The sequence below is a fragment of the Cherax quadricarinatus genome, chromosome 78 (genome assembly GCF_038502225.1).
Source record: "Cherax quadricarinatus isolate ZL_2023a chromosome 78, ASM3850222v1, whole genome shotgun sequence".
In the NCBI taxonomy this organism is placed as follows: Eukaryota; Metazoa; Arthropoda; class Malacostraca; order Decapoda; family Parastacidae; genus Cherax; species Cherax quadricarinatus.
In genome coordinates, this window is record NC_091369.1 from 9,406,683 (window position 1) to 9,431,659 (window position 24,977).

A 24,977-nucleotide genomic window follows, 5' to 3' on the forward strand; every position below is an offset into this window, starting at 1 on the left:
CATTAAATTACATCTGTAAGTGGAGCATATAAAGAACATTACTATGACAGAACAAATGTAAATAGATGTGGTATATTGTGCACCTTAAAGTAAAAGGTTTTAATATAGTAAAAATTAAAAGACAAATGATCAAAATGAGTTCTAGAATTTAAAAAAAAAAAAAGTTACGACTGACTAGAGGCTTTGGAAATGTCCATCAGATAATAAAACAATGAGGATATATGATGTGCAAATTCATAAAAGGATGAGAAAAAGCAGACAATGACTCTTGGGAAAAAGAAGAGGCCATAACTATTAACCACCTATGAAGGAAAATGTACATGGGACATTAAAAAATTTTCTTCACAAACAAAGCTGTAGAGAGTAGAAATAAAAATAACTACACAAAACCCACTGGGATCATAAAACATTTTAAGATTAAATTATACACAAAGATCATAAGCTGTATTAAGTAATTACACAATAATAGTACAGACTAAAAGTCCAGGGAATAATACAAATTTATGACAAAGTCATGACAATGAGCACAGCCCTATTCTAACTATTGAACCATATTTAAAAATACACACACACACACACAATTGAAGGATATGTTAAGTGGCTATAAATATGCCTGATATGCTAAAACAGCTAAAGTTAAGGAAACAGTAGAGACCATTTTTGTTGTTTTGTGTAGTGAAGACTTTTTCAAATCATATTCTTGACTGCGTGTGTTGTATTATTTAAAAGTTTGCAATTTGTGCTTGTGAAAACAAACAAATTACAGATATACATATACATACACACACTTCTTTCTCATGCACGCACACACATACAAATACATAATCACATCAGGCACAAAAGGCATCCTCACAGACTTGGTAAAACTAAAACTACATGAAGAATCTCTCTCTACCAGTTTTGTTAACCCTTGTTCTGTATACACAGTACATTATATATGTACAAACAGCTTTCATGTCATCAATACTTGGTGATTATGGCCTTATAGCTCATACATATAATTACTACATCCTCCAACCAGTCAGGCGGGCCCATCACATGTGTTAACCCATCAAATGTCAAAAAAACATTACTTTCATGGGATTTTATAAATGGCTGCTGGCAATACCAAGTATTGATAATGAAATAAGCTTCATGCATAAAACTTTTTGCTACATCTAGAATAATGTTAGCTTCTTAATGAAGAGAAGAAACTATGCATGTCCAAACTCACCAAATACATTCCTTGATTATATACTAAGTATACATGGACAATTTAAAACTCAAAATTGCATGTGATTTTTAGCAGGAAACACTAAAGAACACATGATATAGAAGTAACAATAATCTAATAGTAGAAATAAGAACACAGCTTCACTTTACAAAATTTAGACTTTTTAAGAATCTATACAAGCTGCAACACATGCATTTTGGAACAAAGAATAAATAATTAAAAAAAAAAAAATAAAAATAAATAAAAAACAACCAGCAGCCATTTAATGTAAAATGAAAAACCAAAGTCGTTTGGGAAATGAACTGGGATACAGTATTTGCGAAGTGCTACCGGCTCCCCCCCCCCACTAAGCACAACACATATGAGTGCCACAAGGGTGCCAAGTGATAACACTTTACCATAATCCTGTAAATGGGCTGGGTGGCTGGCCCGCGCCCTTACACGCTCATGTGACAGGCCATGACTGGGTGGATGATGGTAGAGTGGGACATCTCTAACAGGTATGTTGTAGCCGAGACCCTGTGGGTATCCTCTGCCGAAACTTGGCCCACTTGCGGGGGCCTGTTCCTGCCGAGTGGGCTGGCAGGTCTGGGCTGAGGCCAGATAGTATGAATACTGATCACTGAAGGGTTGTGACTGGTACTGTCGCCAACAATATATGCAGTCTCTATCTGTCACCTCATGATTGCATGACCACCACCATTGGGGGTATACAGACCCCCAGTTGAACCCCCCGCATGCCCCCTCTTCATCTCCTGCAGCCCACGGCCAAAAGATAAACTGTTAGTTCAACATACACTACCTAATTAATAGCTCATTTCTTCAACAAATATCACGCTTTTTAAAGTTATTAAATATACTATCAAACAGATGAGTTCCACTCTAAAGAAATATAAAGAATTAAGCACTATGACAATAAGAAAGTTAGCTCCACACCAAAAGTGAAAGACAGTATAGCAAGGGATGAAGCTATTATGTACAGAGAACATCTCTCTCAACATACCATTAGGAGCAAAAGCAGCATAAGAAATGCAGGTTTAGTGTAAGGTCAATTAGTCCCCCCCCCCTCACCCAGATGTGTGTATATACTGAATATTTTTACTATACATGTATAATAAGTTACTTTCTGGTAACTCATTTGTTTAATATTCTATATCAACCAAAAATTATGCACCCTTTTTTTAAACTATTAGTTAATGCATCCTAGAAATTAACATTTTTTTAAACTTTATATTAAGGCTCTCTAATTTTATGTTATTCCAAAAGAATTTTAGCCATAATTCTATAAATGTCTTAACATGGTGCATGCAAAAAAAAGTATTTTTTATTTTTAAGTGTTAGTTTTGCTATATTACCATCAAGCAAATTTACAAACAAACAAGTAAAATGGTATATGAAATACAGTACTTAAATCCCTGAAGATGTTACACCTACTAGAGATCTCCAGCAAACATTACTTAAACGGGTCTGTGATTACCCTCATGGACGGAGACTCGATCCCTGCGTAGCCGGTCCCGTTCTGTCAGGGACTGCTGTCGTCTCAACCCGGTCCCTGTTCCTGTTCCTGATCCCGATCCGCTTCCCCCAGAGGATGGTGATTTGCCTCCTCCCCGACCTAGTGCACCATCAACAGGCACTCGTCAATCATTAACTTACTATTTTAAGCTTCATGCCTTCTTAGTTTTTTCTGTGTGTGTATTTGTTTATAAGATTTATTAGGTAAAAGCTTAATATTTGAAAAAAAAAAAAAACTCGATTTTTAAACTATAGGGATAAGCATACACAGAGAAAAAAATGCAGAAGATAAGTTTTTCTAACATATATACTGAAAAAGAACTTACAGTTTATAGACTACAACACATACCACAAGAACTGGTACCAGCCTGAAGCTACACAAAGCAACTGCAGCACAACCAAGCATAGTACAGTTTATTCAACTGTCAATGACCATGGTGTAAAATATGTTGCCAGAATTAGTGATAGGAACTGGAATGAATGGATTTCTGATCAGCCAGGCTGAGGTGCTTATGACAGTGTGTAATGCAAGCACCAACAACCTGACAGAACAATGGATCAGGAGGTCTAGACAAAGATTGAACCTTGAGAGGGGTAATAACCCCTTGATCCATTATAGGCAGGTGGCCTTCAGTCTTCATCACTTTCCTAGGTTTAATTACTTTAAGAATTCAGAAATCACATTAAAAGCCATACTTACAGCAAATTAAATGAAATTTCACCTGAATGATCTTTGATTCCAAAGGAAGTACACTATCACTGAATTCTTAAAAGAGCACCACTGAAAACATGTAGAAACCTAATGTTTATTTTCATGCAAGTAATTTCTTTATACAACACTAAATCAAGCTATCAAAAGCAAACAAGGTAGACTGTCCTGATTATACATTGCTAATTTGTATGTTATTCCACTGTGTATGTGTGTAATAAATACATGTACTGTATATTTATTAGACATCAGCCATCTCCCACCAAAGTTAGGGGAGACAAGAAAGGAAAAAAAGAGAAAAAAAGAGAGAAAAAAGAGAGAAAGAAGAGAGAGAGAAAGAAGAGAGAGAGAAAGAAGAGAGAAAGAAGAGAGAGAAAGAAGAGAGAAAGAAGAGAGAAAGAAGAAGAGAGAAAGAAGAGAGAGAGAAAGAAGAGAGAGAGAAAGAAGAGAGAAAGAAGAGAGAGAGAAAGAAGAGAGAGAGAAAGAAGAGAGAAAGAAGAGAGAGAAAGAAGAGAGAGAGAAAGAAGAGAGAGAGAAAGGAGAGAGAAAGGAGAGAGAAAGAAGAGAGAGAGAGAGAGAAAGGAGAGAGAGAAAGGAGAGAGAGAAAGGAGAGTGAGAAAGGAGAGAGAGAAAGAGAGAGAGAGAAAGAGAGAGAGAGAGAAGGCTGTGGGCCCAGACAAGTTGAGCCCAAGATTGTTGAGAAGATGTGCAGACCAGCTAGCAGCACCTCTAACTCGCATCTTTCAGCACTGCCTAGTACAGTGTAAATGGCCCTCTCTATGGAAAAAGGCAAATGTAGTCCCTGTTCACAAAAAGAAGAGCAGAGCAGAAATCAGCAACTACAGACCAGTGTCACTCCTGTCAATCACTGGTAAGATCCTTGAGACAATCTCAAGACAAATGACAGAGTTTTTTGACTACCACTCACTACTTTGTGATCATCAATATGGCTTCAGGAAAGGTTACTCTGCTGCTGATCTGTTGTTAAACCTCTCCACTAAGTGGCACCAGTCACTGGATGAATCCAAAGTCAGCTGTGTGGTAGCACTGGACATTGCTGGCGCTTTCGACCGGGTGTGGCACCAGGGCCTCTTAGCAAAACTTCAAGCACTGGGAATTGCAGGCTCTACAGTGATTACCTTCATGGTAGATCTCTAAGTGTAGTTCTCAATGGAACGGAATCAGCAAGACATCCTATTGGAGCAAGTGTTCCACAAGGAAGCATGCTGGGACCATTGTTATGGAATGTCTACTTCAACGACCTTCTTCGTCTCATCCCAGAATCACATGCATATGCAGACGACTGTACACTGACATTCACTTATCCAAGAGAAGAAATGCCAGCTGCTCTAAGCTACATCAATCACCAGCTGAGAGCTATATCAGCTTGAGGAAATAGATGGCAAGTAACATTTGCACCTGAGAAAACACAAATGATGATCGTCTCTAGGCACCATAATGGTAATGCTGGTGCAGTAGTAAGGATGAATGGGAGGGTGTTGGCACCTGGAGAAGAAGTTGATATCCTTGGGGTGAAATTCGACTCCAAACTAACCATGAAGAACCATGTTCTAAATCTTGCAAACAAGGCAGCCAGGAAGCTTACAGCACTTCGCCGTATCTCGCATCTGCTTGACAGTAAGGGTTGCAAGATTCTGTACGAGGCACAAGTACACTCACACCTTGAGTATGCTCCACTTTCTTGGTTTGCCTGCCCCCCCTTTCATCTGCAACTGCTTGACAGAGTAGACAACAGAGCAAGACGTCTCATCTCTCGCCTGGACCCATCCTGGATAGATCTGTCATTTCAGCAGAGCCTTCAACATAGGAGGGATGTGGGTGGCCTTACTCTTATGTACAAGGCCAATATTGTCAAAGTACCACACTTGGATCCACTTCGAGGACAGCGTGAAACAAGCTTTTATGCCACAAGACGGGCAGAAAGCAGCAACTTCACTCTGGCTGTACCCTTCTCCAGAACTTCACTCCATCTGAGATCCTATATACCCAGGGTGACTCGAGTATGGAACACATTCGTACAGCATAATGATGTCAACGAGATAAAGTCAGTTGATCAAATGAAAATGCTGGCCCACAGATGGCTCCAACTTCATCCTGTTCCCTACCTGTATGTCTCATAACAATAAAAATGCTTTCAAATGAGCTGATGTAGGTAACAGCTCTTAGCTTGCCAATAAAGTTAGGAATCCTTAACCTGTAAATAAAGCTAGGGATCCTTAACCTTGTCAAACCCTGTGTAAAAAAAAAAAAAAAAAAAAAAAAGAGAAAGAGAAAAAAAAGAGAAGAGAGAAAAGAGAGAGAGAAGAGAAAAGAGGAGAGAAAAAAGAGAGGAGAAAAAAAAGAGGAGAAAAATGAGAGGGAAAAAAGTGAGGAGAAAGAGAGGAGAAAAAAGAAAGGAGAAAAAAGAAAGGAGAAAAAAGAGAGGAGAAAAAAGAGAAAAGAAAAAGAAAAGAGAAAGAAAAGAGAAAGAAAAGAAAGAAAAGAGAAAGAAGAAAAAAAAGAAAAGAAAGAAAAAAAACAGAGAAAGAGAGTCAGACAGACATTCATTACTGTCTTGCCAGAAGCATTCTGACATCACGTTTCACATGATCCTCCTAATTCCAGCATTCTCACCCCTCTCTTAAAGAGCACAGCCACTGTGCTTTCCACCTCCAAGACTTGAAAGACCAAAAACACATCAAGTCATAAAAGCCACTTGTCTCCATTCTGAGCTAAATACTAATAAGAGTCTGTTATTCAAGCTCCAAGCATTCAAAACTTCCTTTATTCCCTCCTTCCAGGCCTTCCTTGGAGGACCCCTACCCATCTTTCCTTCCATTACCAATTTAAATACACCCTTTCAGTCATGCTATTCATTTCTCACTTGTTCATAATTTATAGAATTTGTATCGTTATCAGTCTAATCATTTCATAAACACGACTAAAATAATGGTAATAGTAAAAGCTAAAAACTACAAGTTAACTAGATGGAAGCGGCACTATTAGGTTGATTGCATTACACTGAACTAATGTAAGTGGAGAGGAGGGAAGGATAATCTACCTGCACTAAAAAAAAAAAAATCTATATTTTTTTTTTTTTTGGTCACATCCTCTTAAAATGCTTATATTAGTAAGAGTTAGGTTACCCTATTTTTTTTTTTTTACATTAAATGACTTATTATTAAATATTTGTAAATGGTTGTCTTTTGTATGTAACTGACTTACTAAAAGGTGGGGAGGGAGGACAGCTCTTAGTATACTGTGGCACATTTTACTTTTTTCTTTAATGTTTTGTAAAGTATGAAGAGAGAGCAATCAAAACTTGAAAACTTCAAAATCTATAAAGTACCATTTGTAGCTTCAGGAACAGAAAATGCTCATGGTACCCCAACTTCAGTATCCATCAAGTAATTTTTTTAAATATCCAACAGCAATTAGTACCTTTATTTTATCCCAGACTATTGTACTAAGAGGCATTCAAGTTCACTCCAAGGAAGGGGAAGTTTAGTCAAGTTCCTCGAATCAAAAGCCATTTACCATTAAGAACCTACCTTAAATGGGGGTATTAGCCTTTCAGCCTCTCTTTGAGAACTCTATGTACTGTACAATTACAGCCTCTTCTGTTGATGCTGTTTAGATATTTTTTCCTAATCTATTCTTTCAAATTTTGAAAGGTCATAATATACAATATATGGTTATCATGCATATCTCTATAAATTAGCTAATGGTTTCAGCCTTTCTTCTTAAATAGGAGCCTCGGTAGGGGATGGGGAAGGAGGGAGGAGAAACTTTGTTTCGAGACCCAGGGGTTTGAGCATCCAGCATGTTTTTATGAACATGATAGATCGGTGTGGCTTAACATGCTTTTGGAGTACGAGCAAGGTAACATTTATGCAATGATTCAGAGAAATTAGTTGGCCAGACTTCAAATCCAGGAAGGAAGTACAGTGCCTGCACTCTGAAAGAGGGGAGGCTGTAGCTCTAAGGAATTTTTTAAACTGTGATGTCTGAGTACTTCTGGCAAGACAGCCATTGAAAAAGAAATGGTGAATCTAATTCCTTTTGGGTCACTCTACAGTGGTGGGGGTGGCTGCTGTGTTCAAGAAGTCCACACATTTCTTTTGGGTATCATCTCAAATGTAAGCTACAGTACACCAAGGACTTGCTGGCAATCTGACAGACATTCATCTCTATGGTATGTAACCCCTCTTTATAACATTAGCACTATTGGAGATTAGTTTGCTATACATCATTTCATTGAACTCTGCACTTCTAGGTGACACATCTCTAACATATAATGAGGACTTGCTCAAAGTTACAAAACAGTGTATGGTATTAAAATGTGTGGGAACTATAAAGGTTGCATTAAAACAAGAAAAAATGGAGGGTAGTAAATGAGCTAAAGGAGTTGGACTTTTAAAGTGTAAACTTAATTTAATAAGAGAATACAAAATCCTATAGTGCTGCTAATAATTATTTTTGGCAATAACACACAAAAATGAAAATATATGCAAATGTGTGATATAGAAAGAATTAGGGCAAAGAAAAATCTGAGTATAAACCAGCAGTAAATACATGGAGAATAGAATAAGTGACAGATGCTCACACAGTATACAGAAAACAAGAAATTAAATATTAACCTGTCACTTTCAGCAACTTAGAAAGCAACCATGTCAATATTTTCCTAGTAATATCCAGAGAAAGTAACTTGGAAAAAAAAAAGTTTTTGAGGAATATATAAATGCAAAGACATCATATGACTACCCTCTTTTCAGCACAATGCACATTAATGTTCTACTATTCTATAACTATCTGAGACAAAGGCTTGTGGTTACTACACCTTTGCTGCACACCCACCATAATGCTGAACTTTTACATACAATTTTTTTATGGACAACTGCTGCATAAATTTTTTTTGTTAAATTAATACATACACGAAGGCTAGTAGGTCACGGATCCTAGCGATGATAAAAAAATGTATCCCGAGTACCTTGTCTGTGATATACTATGACCATAGTCATGCTAAAGGTCAGGCTTCCCTCTTAACCACCTGGTCAATCAGGATAATTTTGCTTGCAGACAATAAACCAACAATCATAAAAGCTCAGCTGATCTAGCATTTGTAGAAGAAAGCTATTTTAATGTTTGTGCTTAATCACAACCTTAGAGGGTATTTTATGATCAAGAATTCACTAGCAAACATGGTAGGTGTGTACAGACTGCCTTGTAGATTTTTTTTTCCAACATGTAGGCAGTCTCCCACCGAGGCAGGGTGACCTGCAGATGTTGTCCTTTATTTTATGTTGGGCAAAAAGTAAACCTCTTGAATTTAGGTTAGAACCACCAATACTTGAGCCAGACAATGCAAGAATCAAACACCACATTTAATCACACACGAATTTGCAATAACCCTGCTAGGTAGTCTGAAGCCTGAACTATAGGTCCTAGTTCATCAGTGGTGGAAAGAAACATCTTAGAAGCAGCAATTAATCAATTAAACATATATACAGTGGACCCCTGACTTACGATGCCCTCGACCTACGATAACCCTTTCAGGGTTGAGAGGCCCTCTCCTAAAAATGTTCTCAGGGTCAATTTTTTTTTTTGTGGGTGGGTGGGGGGGGGGGGAAATCTTATGAAAAGATAGAGAATCTTTTCCTGATCACAACGACACCAAAAGCACGAAATTTGATGGAAAACTTACGGAATTATGCTCTCGCGAAGTTAGCAGTCTCGACAATGTTTACACAAGTGATTTCGCCCACTTTGAGCCCTATTTTCAGCCAATTCCAGTGGACTAGTCGACAAAAGTCATAACTATTTCGGTAGAACTCCATTTTTTCTATCAAATGAGTACAAGAAGCCACCCATTTACCAATTTCGACTATCCAATAAAGTGGTCAGAAATTAGAAATTTTGCCAATTTCACACAAATTTCAAAAGATGCCGATTTCCAAATAGGGTCCAGAATAAACAAGACAGACATTCCTGGCCCTAAAATAACATTTCCTCTGTTCAATAGTCACATCCCCAGGCCCCTGTTACATTTCTTTTGCTTTCCACTTTCAATTTTTATTCTCACAAGAAATAGAAGATTTGCTGTTATGCAGACTACTGCATTAGTGTAGAAATGGTATAAATAATATCAGCGCACTTATGAAAGAATATTAGACTCACCAGTTGACGCGTATTCAACGCAAGGCACGATTTGTTTACTTTTGAACTTTGGCAAAAATCGAACATTTCTCCTATTTTGAGCTCAATTTCAAGGTGCTTTTCATTGTGAAACCAATCAAAATCATCTCAATTTCTGTAATATGTCTTCCACTCTATAAAATAAGACCAGGAAAACTAGAATACAACCATATATACCATATGAAAATACAGTGCAAAGTCGCTGTTTTAAACCAAAAACACGGTCAATTTTTTTTTTCTCATTACACACTGTGTGCTGCAGGATTTTTTTTATACTGTGTACACTGACCACACAGACCCATTCTTTCATATGTAGGCCTACCAGCTTTTTTTTTGCTAGATTTGAAGGCGCTAGAATTTAGGTGCACTAGTACGTCAATAACCCTGGTGCTCAAGCCGTACTAGTACATCAGAAACCCTGAAAGGGTTAAAATCAATTTACGATGCTTGTCAGCATAAAAATTTGACCCCGATGTATGTTGAAAAACTTTACTTACATCATTCGTCCTGTACGGTTCACGCATATATTCGATAAATTTTGTATTATTCCAGTGTTTTTAGTGCTTGTAACTGCTAAATAAGCCACCATGGGCCCAAAGAAAGCTTCTAGTGCCAACCCTATGGTAAAAAGGGTGCGAAATACTATTGAAATACTATGATACCATGATCAGCTGCTGCTGCTGTACCATGGTCAGCTGCTGCTGTTGTAGCACTGTCAGCTGCTGTTGTAGCGCTGTCAGCTGCTGCTGCTCCACGGTCGGCTGCTGCTGCTCCACGGTCGGCTGCTGCTGCACCACGTTCAGCTGCACTACTCAAAGATGTGGAGAGACTGTTATTGGTGTGGCTTATCAGGAATACTGAGAAACAATTAACCCCAGAGGGTTAGCCACCCAGGATAACCCAAGAAAGTCAGGGTGTCATCGAGGACTGTCTAACTTATTTCCATTGGGGTCCTTAATCTTGTCCCCCAGGATGCGACCCACACCAGTCGACTAACACCCAGGTGAACAGGAAAAAATGCCTGGAACTAGTGCTCATATTGGTGAATTGAAGGCAAGCAAAGGTTGGTTTGAGAGATTTAAGAATCGTAGTGACATACACAGTGCGATAAGGCCTGTTCTGGAAGAAAATGCCAAACAGGACCTACATTACTTGGGAGGAAAAGGCACTCCCAGGACACAGTGTCTCATCACTCATCACTACATCTTCAATAAAGGTAAGTGTCATTTATTCTTCATTTAGTACACTAGTACATGCACAATATATATTGTGCATGTATCCTCCTTTTTGTGTGTAGGAAAATGTATATTTCATGTGGTACATTTTTTTTTTCATACTTTTGGGTGTCTTGAACAGATTAATTTGATTTCCATTATTTCTTATGGGGAAAATTAATTTGACATGATAATTTCGTCTTACAATGTGCTCTCAGGAACGGATTAGTATCGTAAGTCGGGGGTCCACTGTATATATATAAAACACCACTCATTATATAATAATAGCCTTGGCTTGTACAAGCTTGATTCATTCTTAATTGAGGCCACTGTACATAATCTTAAACCTAGTAATTTCACAAATGTTTCCAACTGCCTTTAATGTCATGATTAAGTATGAACATTGGGATATCTACTTGCCAACATATGATACTTACTTCAAATTTACTCTTGTCTGGTTTGGAATGACTATTGTGTTAGACCATTTGTCTCTCACAGCTTGGAGAGCAGGTTTGTGTTGTAGTTGTCGGCTATGGTGTTAAATGTTGGCGTTAGAGCCCTTGTGCCCTTGCTGTGGGCCTGTTCACTGGTTCCTTGTCTTTGGTCTCTGCTTTTTGTTGTGAATTTCTAAGTGTAATTCCAATTGCAATTATTTACGAAGTTTAATAAACATACACGACAGGCGGACTCATTTTGTGTAAGTACGGCTGTATAGGTGTCCCAACATGTTTTTAGTCCACCCAAACAAAGCCTCGTTTCTGTATAAAGGCTCCATTCTCTGGGATGGTCGCATACTCTATTTTTATCCATTATGCTTAACTTACAGTATTTCATGGATTAGATACATTTTTTCCATAAAACGTCTCCAAAAACCACCCTGCATCCTATAAACTGAAGGTCAGTGATGGGAGCTATAAGTTTGGGGGTGGGCTGTAGCTCTCCCAGTTATGTCTGATGCCGAGCTATTGAAGCTTAAATAAGTCTTATAAGTCGCAAAATATGGTACACCTACCATCCGACTTACAACCTGCTCGACTTACGACCGTGTTTTTTATGTCAAATTTCTGGGAAATAAACAACTATTTGTATTGTACACAGTGTTTATCCTAAACCTTACAGTATAAAATACAGTACTAACAACATAAAAAGTAAAGTAAAACATGAAACACCAAAATAAAACAATAAAATAAAGTCATTACAAAAATGTTTTGTTGATATTCAGTAGTAAAGTTCGACTAATGACCATTTCGACTTACGACTGGTTTCTCGGAACCGAACTCGGTCGTAAGTTGGATGGTAGGTGTATATGGTTTTAATTTTTGAACAAGGCTATTGATAAAATTGGGTGGTGTTTAGAACAGTTATGATGAGAAAAAATTACACTGGAAAATTCCCATTACATAGGGATAATATCACAGATGAGTTCTGGCACGACTGCCATCTGATCGTTAATCAAAAAGCATGGTGAGCTCTTATGATTTGTTAATTGAATAAGCAACTACTAATTAATCATGGCCAATATATGAGCTTTAGAATTTATGTGAATAATAATAAAAAAAAGGAACATGGTAGTAGTTGGTTTGAATGGTGCCATAAATGAATTACCTATTGATCTTTTAATCAAAATGGAAAAACATTCAGCAACCCTACGATGATTATTCACAGGTTATATTTTACAATTAACTACCATGTCTGTAATGTGTATGGGTTTATCTGTTGTTTCCACATCTTTTTAAAATACTTTCCCTGACATCTGGCACTTTAGAGTCGTCACTTGGCGGGGCCTTGGGTGGCTGGTTTCTGCCTGTAATGGCCGGATCTTGTCTCTTAACACACCAGTTTGGCCTCACTTGCATTTCATTTTCCTCAATGCATTGCTCCTGAAGCAGTGTTGCTTTTACAACATGAAAAACCTTGAGCATCATCACCCCCCTCCTAGTTGCCTTGCATACATACATACAATACATAGAATAATGAATTTCTGCTCTTTAATGTACATGCAAGATTACTGCCTGTTGTACAGTGATTACATTGTAAAATCTATTAAGAATTTTCATACGATTCATACAAAATAACAATGTATATCATCGGATTAATAAGCCTCTACAATTTCCATAAGGGTAAATATGGAAAAATATATTACTTCAAAGAAAAAATATCAATAACTATTAACATAGAATACACCTAATGAACATAGGAATCATGCCTAGCATCACTGATGTCATGATCCATTCAGATCCACCAGCCCATAAGTGGTTGATGGTCAGTGGGGAGGCTGTGACACTGGTGGTACAATGCTGGCATACCTAGACCTGGTGTTTAAAAATGTGTGTATGAAATAGTTATTGGAAATACTTTTATTTAATTGCAATTTTGAACCAGAATATTTGTTTAAGTCATGAATATATAAAGATGACCAACCTAAATTTTGCCCTAAACTCAGCAGACTGAATGCAATATTGCAAATTTATGAGCAAAATCATAAAACTGATAGGTTAAGGGAGGAAGCATCTAAGTGCATGTAGGAAAGCATATGCATTGGCAAGTGCATGCAAGGACACAAAGAAAGGAATATGTCTGAAAAAATAAAGTACTCATGTTTTGGAGGTGTTGGAGAGTACACATTACTTCATACCTCTTATGCTAATGAATTAAGACTTAAGTTAGATCAGAGAGAACTTTCACTGGTCCCCAATTCAATAAAATTATGCCTATATTGCTAGCGATAGAACTATATATCTACTGGAAAAGGAAACATAAGGAACCATGCAGGTGGGGTCTATCTTAAAGGGTTAGTATACCTCTTAGCGTGGAATAGGGTGACCGTTGCTGTGAATGGGAGGAAGATCGGGCAGAAGAATAGGAGGCGGTGGAGTGGGCCGAGGAGGGCGAGAGGCTCGCACGGAGGTCAGGGATGACCTTCATGCTCCGTTGGTACCCACTCCAACCGCTGCACCCACCACCACCTGTGCAGTACACCATATGAACCCAGCTTTTACCATCCACACACCAAAATCTTATTAGCCAGACTGTCATGACTGACAGACATTAAAGGTACTGTAATTTGTTATACTGACTAGGTCTCTTCAAGGGGGGTGCCTTGATGCTGGTGAAGGGCTCTTGATCAAAGGAATTGAAACTGCCCTCCCTTTCCTTGGATCAAATCTAATTACCCTAACTCCTCCCACTTTTCCAGGTGCTGTAAGATCCTTTACAAGTTTAGTGCTTCCCCATGAAAATAATAATAGTGTTACTATATAACATTTTTAGCACATAATGCTTCATGAATACTTTAGCATCCTGATAATCATTACAACAAACAAATTAATATACCAAGTAGAAGACCAATTATGAGAATACGGTAAGCTCTTATAATGCACCTTTACATAGTGCAATTTTTTGTTTGTGTGATTGAAAGAGTGCATCCAAAACTTAATGGCATGTGACAAGGTTTTCATAGTATGTGCTACTCAATTCTGGATACACTTTTCAATTGCATTTGCAAACAATTGCAATATATAGAATAGCTTTATAACTGAGCTTACTGCATTTCAATACAAACATCATATTATCAATGCCCCTTCATTACAGCAAAAGAAGCAGTGTGGGACCAGCAAGCAAATATATGCAAGCAAATAGTCAATGATGCTGGAAGGCTCAAAGCAAAAATGAAGAATGTTAATTTGAGCAGTAAAGTTAATAAGAAAAGTTATGAAATCTGTAACTTAAAAGTATATCTAATATTTTTCAATATACTATACAGAAGAAATTGGGTATTCACCACTTTCAACTTTGAAGCCACTGTTCATGTTATGTTCCTATGAGCGGTAGTGCCTCATTTGTAGGTTCTGAGCAAGAGAAGGCAAGAAATAGACAAGTATAGTACTGATTCATAAAAGTGAGGAGAAGTTATTACTCATCTTTTAAACTTTCAATCATCTCCTTCCTAGCCAGTGAAGTCTTGACAAGGAAGGGAATAATAAACTTAATTAAATTATCAAACACTATACTTGTATATAATTTACATACATTTATTCAAACAATAACCTTACAACATGGTAGCTCCAAATTTTATTTGCAGGTTTAGCATTTGTGGCAACTTCAGAAACTTATTCCTCAGTGAATACCGAAGTTCTGCTGTAGAACAAAAATTTTCCCACATGTATAAAATCATTCACAAACAAAACATGAGTTATTCTATTTTGCTAATTCCTCAGCATGAACACAAGACTGCCAAAGTTTAGCATAACACAAAGATTCAATCACAGCCACAATAAGAGCAGGGATTAGGTTTCACCAGTGCTCAGCGACAAATAGCACCAACTCAATGTTGGTGATACCTGCCCCTACAATCTGTGCTGTTAGCAAACTGTTGCTACATGTGTGTGTAATTCTAATATGGAGGTAACAACCATGCCTGAAATCTGCTAAAGCCTGTCTCCATCTTTTGTAAAACAGAACCTAGCAACACAATTAAGAGAAAACATTTCACATAAATTATTTACACTGTCTTCCATCAAGAAAGTAAGTAATATTAATGCTACAGAGGTAGGCTACCAACCACAACAAACCTGGGGAAGAGAGCTGGATAAATTTAGTAGAGGTCTTCTTAGTACCTGGTAGTGACACACAGGACACCGGTTCCAGCTCTAGAAGAAAAAACAGCTCTGCTGCAAAGGCCAGCACATTCTGCTTCACTGAACTACAAAACAAAAAAAGTAAATAAAAAATTAGTGACAAATTAATGTAGAGTAATCTTTATTTTAAAATAGAAATTCACAAATAAAAATAAAATTAAAGAAATTTCAGCAAAGCTAATATTTCATCCTTTTATGAATCATAAAATAAACATATCTACAGTCAAACCTCAATTTTTGTATACCCTAGTTTTCATACGATTCAGTTTTCGATCACTTTTTTCGTCAAAATTTTGTCCCAGTTTTCACACATCCACTCAGTTCTCATACAGTTGAAAATGGTCCGTATCAAACTCGTCCACCTGCCCACGTGACTCGGTCACTCACTTCCCGGAATCGAGCGCCCACACAAAGTATCCCATGAATTCGTGACTCAGTCTGTCTTTGTTTCTCGTTGAATGAGCATCACCCCGCACGTTCATCCGAAACATTTCGTAATAATCCATTTTTTTTGTGTGCCTGTTTATAAAGTGTGACTGCTAAATAAGCCATCATGGGGCCAAAGAAAGTTCCAAGTGCCAGCCACAAACGTGCAAAGTGGAATGAGCTGCAAAGTTTTGTGGAGAAATATCACCCTAACAAAGCTGTTGCAAGCCATGTCTGCAACACGTTCAATGACAATGCCTTGTCTCATTTTAGGCAAATCTTAAAGAGATGCCAGAAACAGACCTCTCTGGACAGATTTTTTGTGCAACAGGGGTCCAGTGACTCTCAAGCTGGTCCTAGTGCCAGTAAAAAACAAAGAAAAGAAGTAATTCCGGACAGAGCCTCGATACCTGAATTCCTTATGGACAAGGATTCCCCTTCCAAACAATAAGCTCCTCCTCCCTCTCTCCTCCTCGCCGTTTTCCCATACGCCAACAAGTCTTTAACCCTTAAACTGTCCAAATGTAGATCTATGTTTTTTTAACATTTGAAAGTGTGTAAAAAAAAAGATTTTTTTTTTAACATTTGAAAACATGTAAAAAAACTTTTATCTACTTTTTATAGTATTTGAAAATATGTAAAAAAACGTAGATCTACTTTTGGAGCACGACGGATTTGAACGTCGATCTGTTTGGACAGTTTAAGGGTTAATAAAGGTAAAAGTGATGTTAAATGTTCATTTATCCATTTTATTAGTCATTTGTATTTATTTCTCGTTGATTACTGTTTGTAAAACTATAGTTATTCTCTATAAAATGTATTTTTTGTTAATATTATTGGGTGTCTGGAATGGATTAATTGGAGTTACATTATTTCTTATGGGAAATACTGCTCCAGTTTTCGAACGATTCGGTTTTTGTCACACTTTTTCGAACAGATTAATCACGAAAACCGAAGTTCCACGGTATTTGTAAGTACAAGCACATTTTTAAAACACAAATACAATATTTATATATATACATGTATATAAAAAAAAATTTTTCCTACCTGTGCATATATACAATATCTTCTTTTGTAAGGAGACAAGGGTTATATGGAAGGCTCTCTTGGCAAAACCTGATGACAAGACCAATATTATATAGGGAATCGGCAATAGATGGAGGATCAGCAACTGCTATGTCACCCCAAGGAAGCTCTTGGGGACAGTAGAAGGATATGAGAGCAGCCAGACCAATCCCATCACTCAAGTCACTTAGGTCTTGAATACGAGGGAAAACTGGCAATTCCTGGTCCTGGAGGGTGTGGTAAAAAACTAAATACACACTAATTGGTCAATGAAAGCAACAATTGTATGCTAGACATTCCCCCAACTATGTGCATTGTTTTATCTTAGGAAATAATAAGCATTAATTGTAAAGTACTAAATATGAGAATGAAGGAACACAGAAGTAGAACGTAAGAATGAGAGGGGATGGGGTGGCATAGGCTGACAAGGAGGGTGTATATATCAGAGAAAAAGAGGTAGGTGCAGTGTGAATGAGTGAAAGTGTAAGAGTGTGTGTGTGAGAGAGAGTGTGTGAGTGGGTGAGAGTGTGAGAGAGAGTGAGTGTGAGAGAGAGTGAGTGTGAGAGAGAGTGAGTGTGAGAGAGTGAGTGTGAGAGAGAGTGTGAGAGAGAGTGTGAGAGAGAGTGAGTGTGAGAGAGAGTGAGTGTGAGTGTGAGTGTGAGTGTGTGAGTGAGTGAGTGAGTGAGTGAGAGTGTGTGTGTGTGTGTGTGTGTGTGTGTGTGTGTGTGTGTGTGTGTGTGTGTGTGTGTGTGTGTGTGTGTGTGTGTGTGTGTCTGTGTGTGTGTCTGTGTCTGTGTGTGTGTGTGTGTGTGTGTGTGTGTGTGTGTGTGTGTGTGTGTGTGTGTGTGTGTGTGTGTGTGTGTGTGTCTGTGTCTGTCTCAATGGCTGGAGGGAGGGAGGCATAAGATATAAAACTTCTTTTACCCCCTCAAATCCAGCAGGTTTGTGACAGCATGTTAAATACAAGTAAACAGACAAGTGGTTTTTTTAATGAACAAGTTGGAGTGTCAGCCAAGTAACTATTATGAAGGTATTCAGGTGCAACTGATTAGCTGGACTAGAGCCCTGTAGGTGGGAAGTACAGTGCACTCTGAAGGATGGGTGGGAATGTTGCAGTCAGAAGGTACTCTGACTGTGATGTCAGCATATTTCTGGGAAGACTGTGACTGAATGATTTTAAGTGTGTTTTCTGTTTTGAGACACCCTGCCTTGGCAGGAGATGGCCATTGATCTTAAGATAAAAGAAATAAGCTTAAACAGTTCATACAAGTCCGATAAATACAGTACTGAAGGCATGCTGCATGATGCTGAAGCATTTGTATAACCTGTTTGATAATTCCATAAAGATTATTATGATATTCAAGGAAAAATGATCAATGAAAAAGCTACCATGATAAAGTACTTTATCTTCTTCAGTCTCTCACAATTAGAAGTTTCTATGGTTCTTGATGCTGGCTAAAATGAGAAAAACTTAAAAAAAGTTTTATGTAATTCACATTTATAATAACCTATAACTTCTCTGGAGCTTTAACTCTCATGTAAGAGGTGCCCACTAAAATAAATTTGAACTCACCTGAGACTGAACCTGTTGATGTATTCGTTCTTGCAAGGCCTGTGTGACGTGGCTGATCCAAACAACAAGAGCTTCCTCCTGGTCTTGAGGAATGCGTTCAGGCATCATTCCACCCCCAACGCGCTGCAACACAGCAACTGCACGATCGGCCACAACCACTTCCCTAATGTACAATGCCATCATTGCTTCTATCACAGCCAAGTGAGCAGACTGAAAAAAAAATTAAAATAAGCATTAAAATAGTAATTTTAGATTAGTATGTATAGGAGTATAATCCTATTTGTTATTTTAAACCTTTTACATGAAGGGTGAGCTAAAGATGAGGCACATTTACACAGCTTACTGTAAATAAAATACAGTGTTTACCTTAACGATTAAACATGCCTAAAACATCTTATGGAAATAAGACTGGACACAGGAGTAACCCCACAGAGCTGCATCCAAATAAAATATAGCAGTAATGCAATCATAAAACACTATTAACTGATGCCACCAAGTCCACATTATCAACATGGCTTTACGGCTGGTTGCTCCTGCCTCTCGCACTTGCCAGACACAGAATCCCCCTCCTGTGAACATTGATTCAGCAGTGCTCATGTTTAGTTCACTACGAACTTACCATTTTGATGGGAGAGACCTGGATGAGTACAGTCTCAGTAAGAGCAACATCTGTAGGTTCAGCAACATAGACCCCCTTCCTGGCCAGGGCCTGTATGATGTTCCAGTGGCTCAGGTTGTGGAAGTTGGGATCACCATAGATATTGGCCAATGCAGAGCAGTACAGGTCTGCATTGGCCAACCGGTGCACAATGCCAGGTTTAAGGTGCTCTGCCCCCTGAAATTTCAAGAAATCACATTACCAAAGACAGCAGCAAATTTAATGAATATATTTCCAATGCCTGCACTTTAAAGGAGGGGTTTGGGATATTGGCAGTTTGGAGGGATATGTTGTGTATCTTTATATGTGTATGCTTCTAGACTGTTGTATTCTGAGCACCTCTGTAAAAACAGTGATAATGTGCGAGTGTGGTGAAAGTGTTGAATGATGATGAAAGTATTTTCTTTTTGGGGATTTTCTTTCTTTTTTGGGTCACCCTGCCTCGGTGGGAGACGGCCGACTTGTTGAGAAAAAAAAAAAAAAAAAAAAAATTCTGAACAGCTACGTAGTAGGTTGGTAGACAGCAACCGCCCAGGGAGGTACTACCGTCCTGCCAAGCGAGTGTAAAATGGAAACCTGTAATTGTTTTACATGATGGTAGGATTGCTGGTGTCTTTTTTTTTTTTTGTCTCGTACACATGCAAGATTTCACGTACATCTTGCTACTTCTACTTACACTTAGGTCACACTACACATACATGTACAAGCATACATATACACACTCCTCTGGGTTTTCTTCTATTTTCTTTCTAGTTCTTGTTCTTGTTTATTTCCTCTTATCTCCATGGGGAAGTGGAACAGAATTCTTCCTCCGTAAGCTATGCGTGTTGTAAGAGGCGACTAAAATGCCAGGAGCAAGGGGCTAGTAACCCCTTCTCCTGTATATATTACTAAATTTAAAACGAGAAACTTCTGTTTTTCTTTTTGGACCACCCCACCTCGGTGGGATACGGCTGGTGCGTTGAAAGAAAGATTTCCAAACAGTAGTAGGTTGGTAGACAGCAACCACCCAGGGATGTACTACCGTCCTGCCAAGCAAGTGTAAAATGAGAGCTTGTAATTGCTTTATATGATGGTAGGATTGCTGGTGTCTTTTGTCTGTCTCATAAACATGCAAGATTACAGCTATGTCTTGCTACTTCTACTTACACTTAGGTCACACTACACATACATGTACACATTTATCTATATACACTCATCTGAGTTTTCTTTGATTTTAGCTTAATAGTTCTTGTTCAGACATGTAGAGAGAATGGAGCGAAACAGAGTGACTTCAAGAGTGTATCAGTCTGTAGTGGAAGGAAGGCGGGGTAGGGGTCAGTCTAGGAATGGTTGGAGGGAGGGGGTAAAGGAGGTTTTGTGTGCGAGGGGCTTGGACTTCCAGCAGGCATGCGTGAGCGTGTTTGATAGGAGTGAATGGAGACAAATGGTTTTTAATACTTGACGTGCTGTTGGAGTGTGAGCAAAGTAACATTTATGAAGGGGTTCAGGGAAACCGGCAGGCCGGACTTGAGTCCTGGAGATGGGAAGTACAGTGCCTGCACTCTGAAGGAGGGGTGTTAATGTTGCAGTTTAAAAACTGTAGTGTAAAGCACCCTTCTGGCAAGACAGTGATGGAGAGAATGATGGTGAAAGTTTTTCTTTTTTGGGCCACCCTGCCTTGGTGTGAATTGGCCAGTGTGATAATAATAATAATAGTTCTTGTTCTTATTATTTTTCCTTTTATATCCATGGGGAAGTGGAATAAGAATCTTTCCTCCATAAGCCACGCGTGTTGTAAAAGTCAACTAAAATGCCAGGAACAATGGGCTAGTAACCCCTTTTCCTGTACAGCCTACTAAAAAGAAAAAGAAGAAAATTATCGAAGTGGGATGTTTGAATGTGTGTGGATGTTGTGCGAATAAGAAAGACGATTGTGGATGTTATGAATGAGAAGAAGTTGGACGTTCTGGCTTTAAGTGAAAAAGCTGAAGAGGGTGGGAGAGTTTCAGTGGGGAGAAATAAATGGGATTAGGTCAGGGGTTTCGAATAATTAGAGCTAAAGAAGGAGTAGCAATAATGTTGAAGGATAAGCTATGGCAGGAAAAGAGGGACTATAAGTGTTTTAATTCAAGAATCATGCAAGTAAAATAAAGGTTGGATGTGAAAAGTGGGTTATAGTAAGTGTATATGCACCTGGAGAAGAGAGAAGTGTAGAGGAGAGAGATTTTGAGAAATGCTGAGTGAATGCATGGGGAGTTTTGAACCAAGTGTGAGAGTACTTGTGGTTGGGGATTTCAAAGATAAAGTGGGTAAAAATGTTGTGGAGGGAGTAGTAGGTAAATTTGGGATGCCAGGGGTAAATGAAAATGGGGAGCCTTTAATTGAGCTATGTGTAGAAAGAGGTTTGGTAATAAGTAATACATATTATATGAAAAATAAAGGTAGTAGGTTGGCAGACAGCAACCGCCCAAGGAGGTGCTACTGTCCTGCCAAGTGATTGTAAAACGGAAGCCTGTAATTGTTTTACACGATGGTAGGATTGCTGGTGTCTTTTTTTCCGTCTCATACATAAGGAAGATTTCAGGTACGTCTTGCTACTTCTACTTACACTTAGGTCACATTACACATACATGTACAAGCATATATATACACACACCCCTCTAAGTTTTCTTCTATTTTCTTTTCAGTTCTTGTTCTTGTTTATTTCCTCTTACCTCCATGGGGAAGTGGAACAGAATTCTTCCTCCGTTGGCCATGCGTGTTGTAAGAGGCAACTAAAATGCCGGGAGCAAGGGGCTAGTAACCTCTTCTCCTGTATATATTACTAAATGTAAAAGGAGAAACTTTCGTTTTTCCTTTTGGGCCACCCCGCCTCGGTGGGATACGGCCGGTGTGTTGAAAGAAGAAGAAGTAAAGGGAGAAACTTTCGTCTTTCCTTTTTGGCCACCCCGCCTCAGTGGGATGCAGCCGGTGTGTTGAAAGAAAGAAAGATTTTATGAAAAAGAGGATAAATAAATATACAAGGTATGATATAGCACGTAATGAAAGTAGTTTGTTAGATTACGTATTGGTGGATTAAAGGTCGATGGGTAGGCTCCAGGATGTACGTGTTTATACAGGGGCAACTGATATATCGGATCATTATTTAGTTTTAGCTACAGTTACAGTAAGAGGTAGATGGAACAAGAGGAAAATGGCAACAACAAGTAAGAAAAAGGTGAAAGTGTATAAACTACAGGAGAAGGAAGTTTGGGCAAGATATAAGCAACTATTAGCAGAAAGGTGGGCTAGTGCAAGTATGAGTAGTGGGGGCATTGAAGAGGGTTGGAATAATTTAAAAAATGCAATATTAGAATGTGGGGCAGAAGTTTGTGGCTATAGGAGGGTGGGTGCAGGAGGAAAGAGGAGTAACTGGTGGAATGATGAAGTAAAGGGTGTAATAAAAGAGAAAAAGGTAGCTTATGAGAGGATTTTACAAAGCAGAAGTGTTACAAGAAGAGCAGAGTATATGGAGAGTAAAAGAAAGGTGAAGAGAGTGGTGAATGAGTGCAAAAGGAAAGCAGATGATACAGTGGGAGAGGCAGTGTTGAGAAATTTTGATGAAAATAAGAAAAAATTTTGGAATGAGTTAAACAAGTTAAGAAAGCCTAGGGAACGAATGGATCTGTCAGTTAAAAACATTAGGAGAGTTAGTAGATGGGGAGATGGAGGTACTAGGTAGATGTCGGGAATATTTTGAGGAACTTTTAAATGTCGATGATGAAAGAGAGGTGGTAATTTCATGCACTGGCCAGGGAGGTATAACAGCTTTTAGGAGTGAAGAAGAGCAGGATTCGAGTGTGAGGGAGGTGCGTGAGGCATTATGTAGAATGAAAGGGGGTAAAGCAGCTGGAACTGACGGGATCATGACAGAAATGTTGAAAGCAGGGGAAGATATAGTGTTAGAGTGGTTGGTATTTTTGTTTAATAAATATATGAAAAAGGGGAAGGTACCTAGGGACTGGCAAAGAGCATGTAAAGTTCCTTTATATAAAGGGAAGGGGGGACAATAGAAAAATTATAGAGGAATTACTTTACTGAGTATACCAGGAAAAGTGTATGGTAGGGTTATTATTGAAAGAATTAGAGGTAAGACAGAATGTAGGATTGCAGATGAGTGAGGAGTTTTTAGAGTGGGTAGGGGATGTGTAGATCAAGTGTTAACATTGAAGCATATATGTGAACAGTACTTAGATAATGGTCGAGAAGTTTTCATTGCATTTATGGATTTAGAAAAGGCATATGATATAGTGGATAGAGGAGTAATGTGGCAGAGGTTGCAAGTACAGTGGACCCCCGCATAACAATCACCTCCAAATGCGACCAATTATGTAAGTGTATTTATGTAAGTGCGTTTGTACGTGTATGTTTGGGGCTCTGAAATGGACTAATCTACTTCACAATATTCCTTATGGGAACAAATTCGGTCAGTACTGGCACCTGAACATACTTCTGGAGTGAAAAAATATCGTTAACCGGGGGTCCACTGTATATGGAACAGGTAGTAAGTTACTAAATGCCGTAAAGTTTTTATGAGGATAGTGAGGCTCAGGTTAGGGTGTGTAGAAGAGAGGGAGAATACTTCCCAGTAAAAGTAGGTCTTAGACAGGGATGTGTAATGTCACCATGGTTGTTTAATTTATTTATAGATGGGGTTGTAAAAGAAGTAAATGCTAGGGTGTTTAGGAGGGGCAGGATTAAATTATGGGGAATAAAATACAAAATGGGAATCGACACAGTTACTTTTTGCTGATAATACTGTGCTTATGGGAGATTCTAAAGAAAAATTGCTAAGGTTAGTGGATGAGTTTGGGAGCGTGTAAAGGTAGAAAGTTGAAAGTGAACACAGAAAACAGTAAGGTGATGAGGGTATCAAATGATTTAGATAAAGAAAAATTGGATATCAAACTGTAGAGGAGGAGTATGGAAGAAGTGAATGTTTTCAGGTATTTGGGAGTTGACACGTCAGCAGATGGATTTATGAAGGATGAGGTAAACCATAGAATTGATAAAGGAAAAAAGGTGAGTGGTGCGCTGAGGTATGTGTGGAGACAAAAAACGTTATCTATGGAGGCATAGAAGGGAATGTATGAAAGTATAGTGGTACCAACATTCTTCTATGGGTGTGAAGCTTGGATTGTAAATGCTGCAGCAAGGAGAGGTTGGAGGCAGTGGAGATGTCTTGTCTAAGGGCAATGTGTGGTGTAAATATTATGCAGAAAATTCAGTGTGTGGAAATTAGGAGAAGGTGTGGAGTTAATAAAAGTATTAGTCAGAGGGCTAAAGAGGTGTTGTTGAGGTGGTTTGGTCATTTAGAGAGAATGGATCAAAGTAGAATGATATGGAGAGCGTATAAATCTGTAGGGGTTTTCCTTGAAAAGGTTGGAGGGAGGGCGTAAAGGAGGTTTTGTGGGCGAGGGGCTTGGATTTCCAGCAAGCGTGCATGAGTGTGTTAGACAGGAGTGAATGGAGACAAATGGTATTTGGGACCTGACGAGCTGTTGAAGTGTGAGCAGGGTAATATTTAGTGAAGGGATTCAGGGAAATCGGTTATTTTTATATTGCCAGACTTGAGTCCTGGAAATGGGAAGTACAATGCCTGCACTTTAAAGGAGGAGTTTTGGATATTGGCAGTTTGGAGGGATATGTTGTGTATCTTTATACGTATATGCTTCTAAACTGTTGTATTCTGAGCACCTCTGCAAAAACAGTGATTATACAGTGGACCCCCGGTTAACGATATTTTTTCAC

General features: G+C 38.5%; 1 protein-coding gene across 22 annotated transcripts in view; it reads right to left on the reverse strand.

The window, feature by feature from the left end:
• Patronin (calmodulin-regulated spectrin-associated protein patronin) overlaps positions 1-24,977 on the reverse strand; it is a 213,072-nt gene that overhangs the window by 150,527 nt on the left and 37,568 nt on the right. For 15 of the 22 annotated variants that reach the window (XM_053795430.2, XM_053795420.2, XM_053795424.2 and 12 more), the window contains exons 3-9: positions 19,167-19,382; positions 18,548-18,757; positions 16,957-17,201; positions 15,418-15,548; positions 13,648-13,812; positions 2,691-2,828; positions 1,612-1,806 (exon numbers count right to left, since the gene is read on the reverse strand). In XM_053795430.2, the coding sequence (XP_053651405.1) occupies positions 1,612-1,806; positions 2,691-2,828; positions 13,648-13,812; positions 15,418-15,548; positions 16,957-17,201; positions 18,548-18,757; positions 19,167-19,382 (1,300 nt within the window). The remainder of the gene's footprint in view (positions 1-1,611; positions 1,807-2,690; positions 2,829-13,647; positions 13,813-15,417; positions 15,549-16,956; positions 17,202-18,547; positions 18,758-19,166; positions 19,383-24,977) is intronic. The other 7 variants (XM_053795411.2, XM_053795419.2, XM_053795416.2 and 4 more) reach the window with 7 other exon arrangements.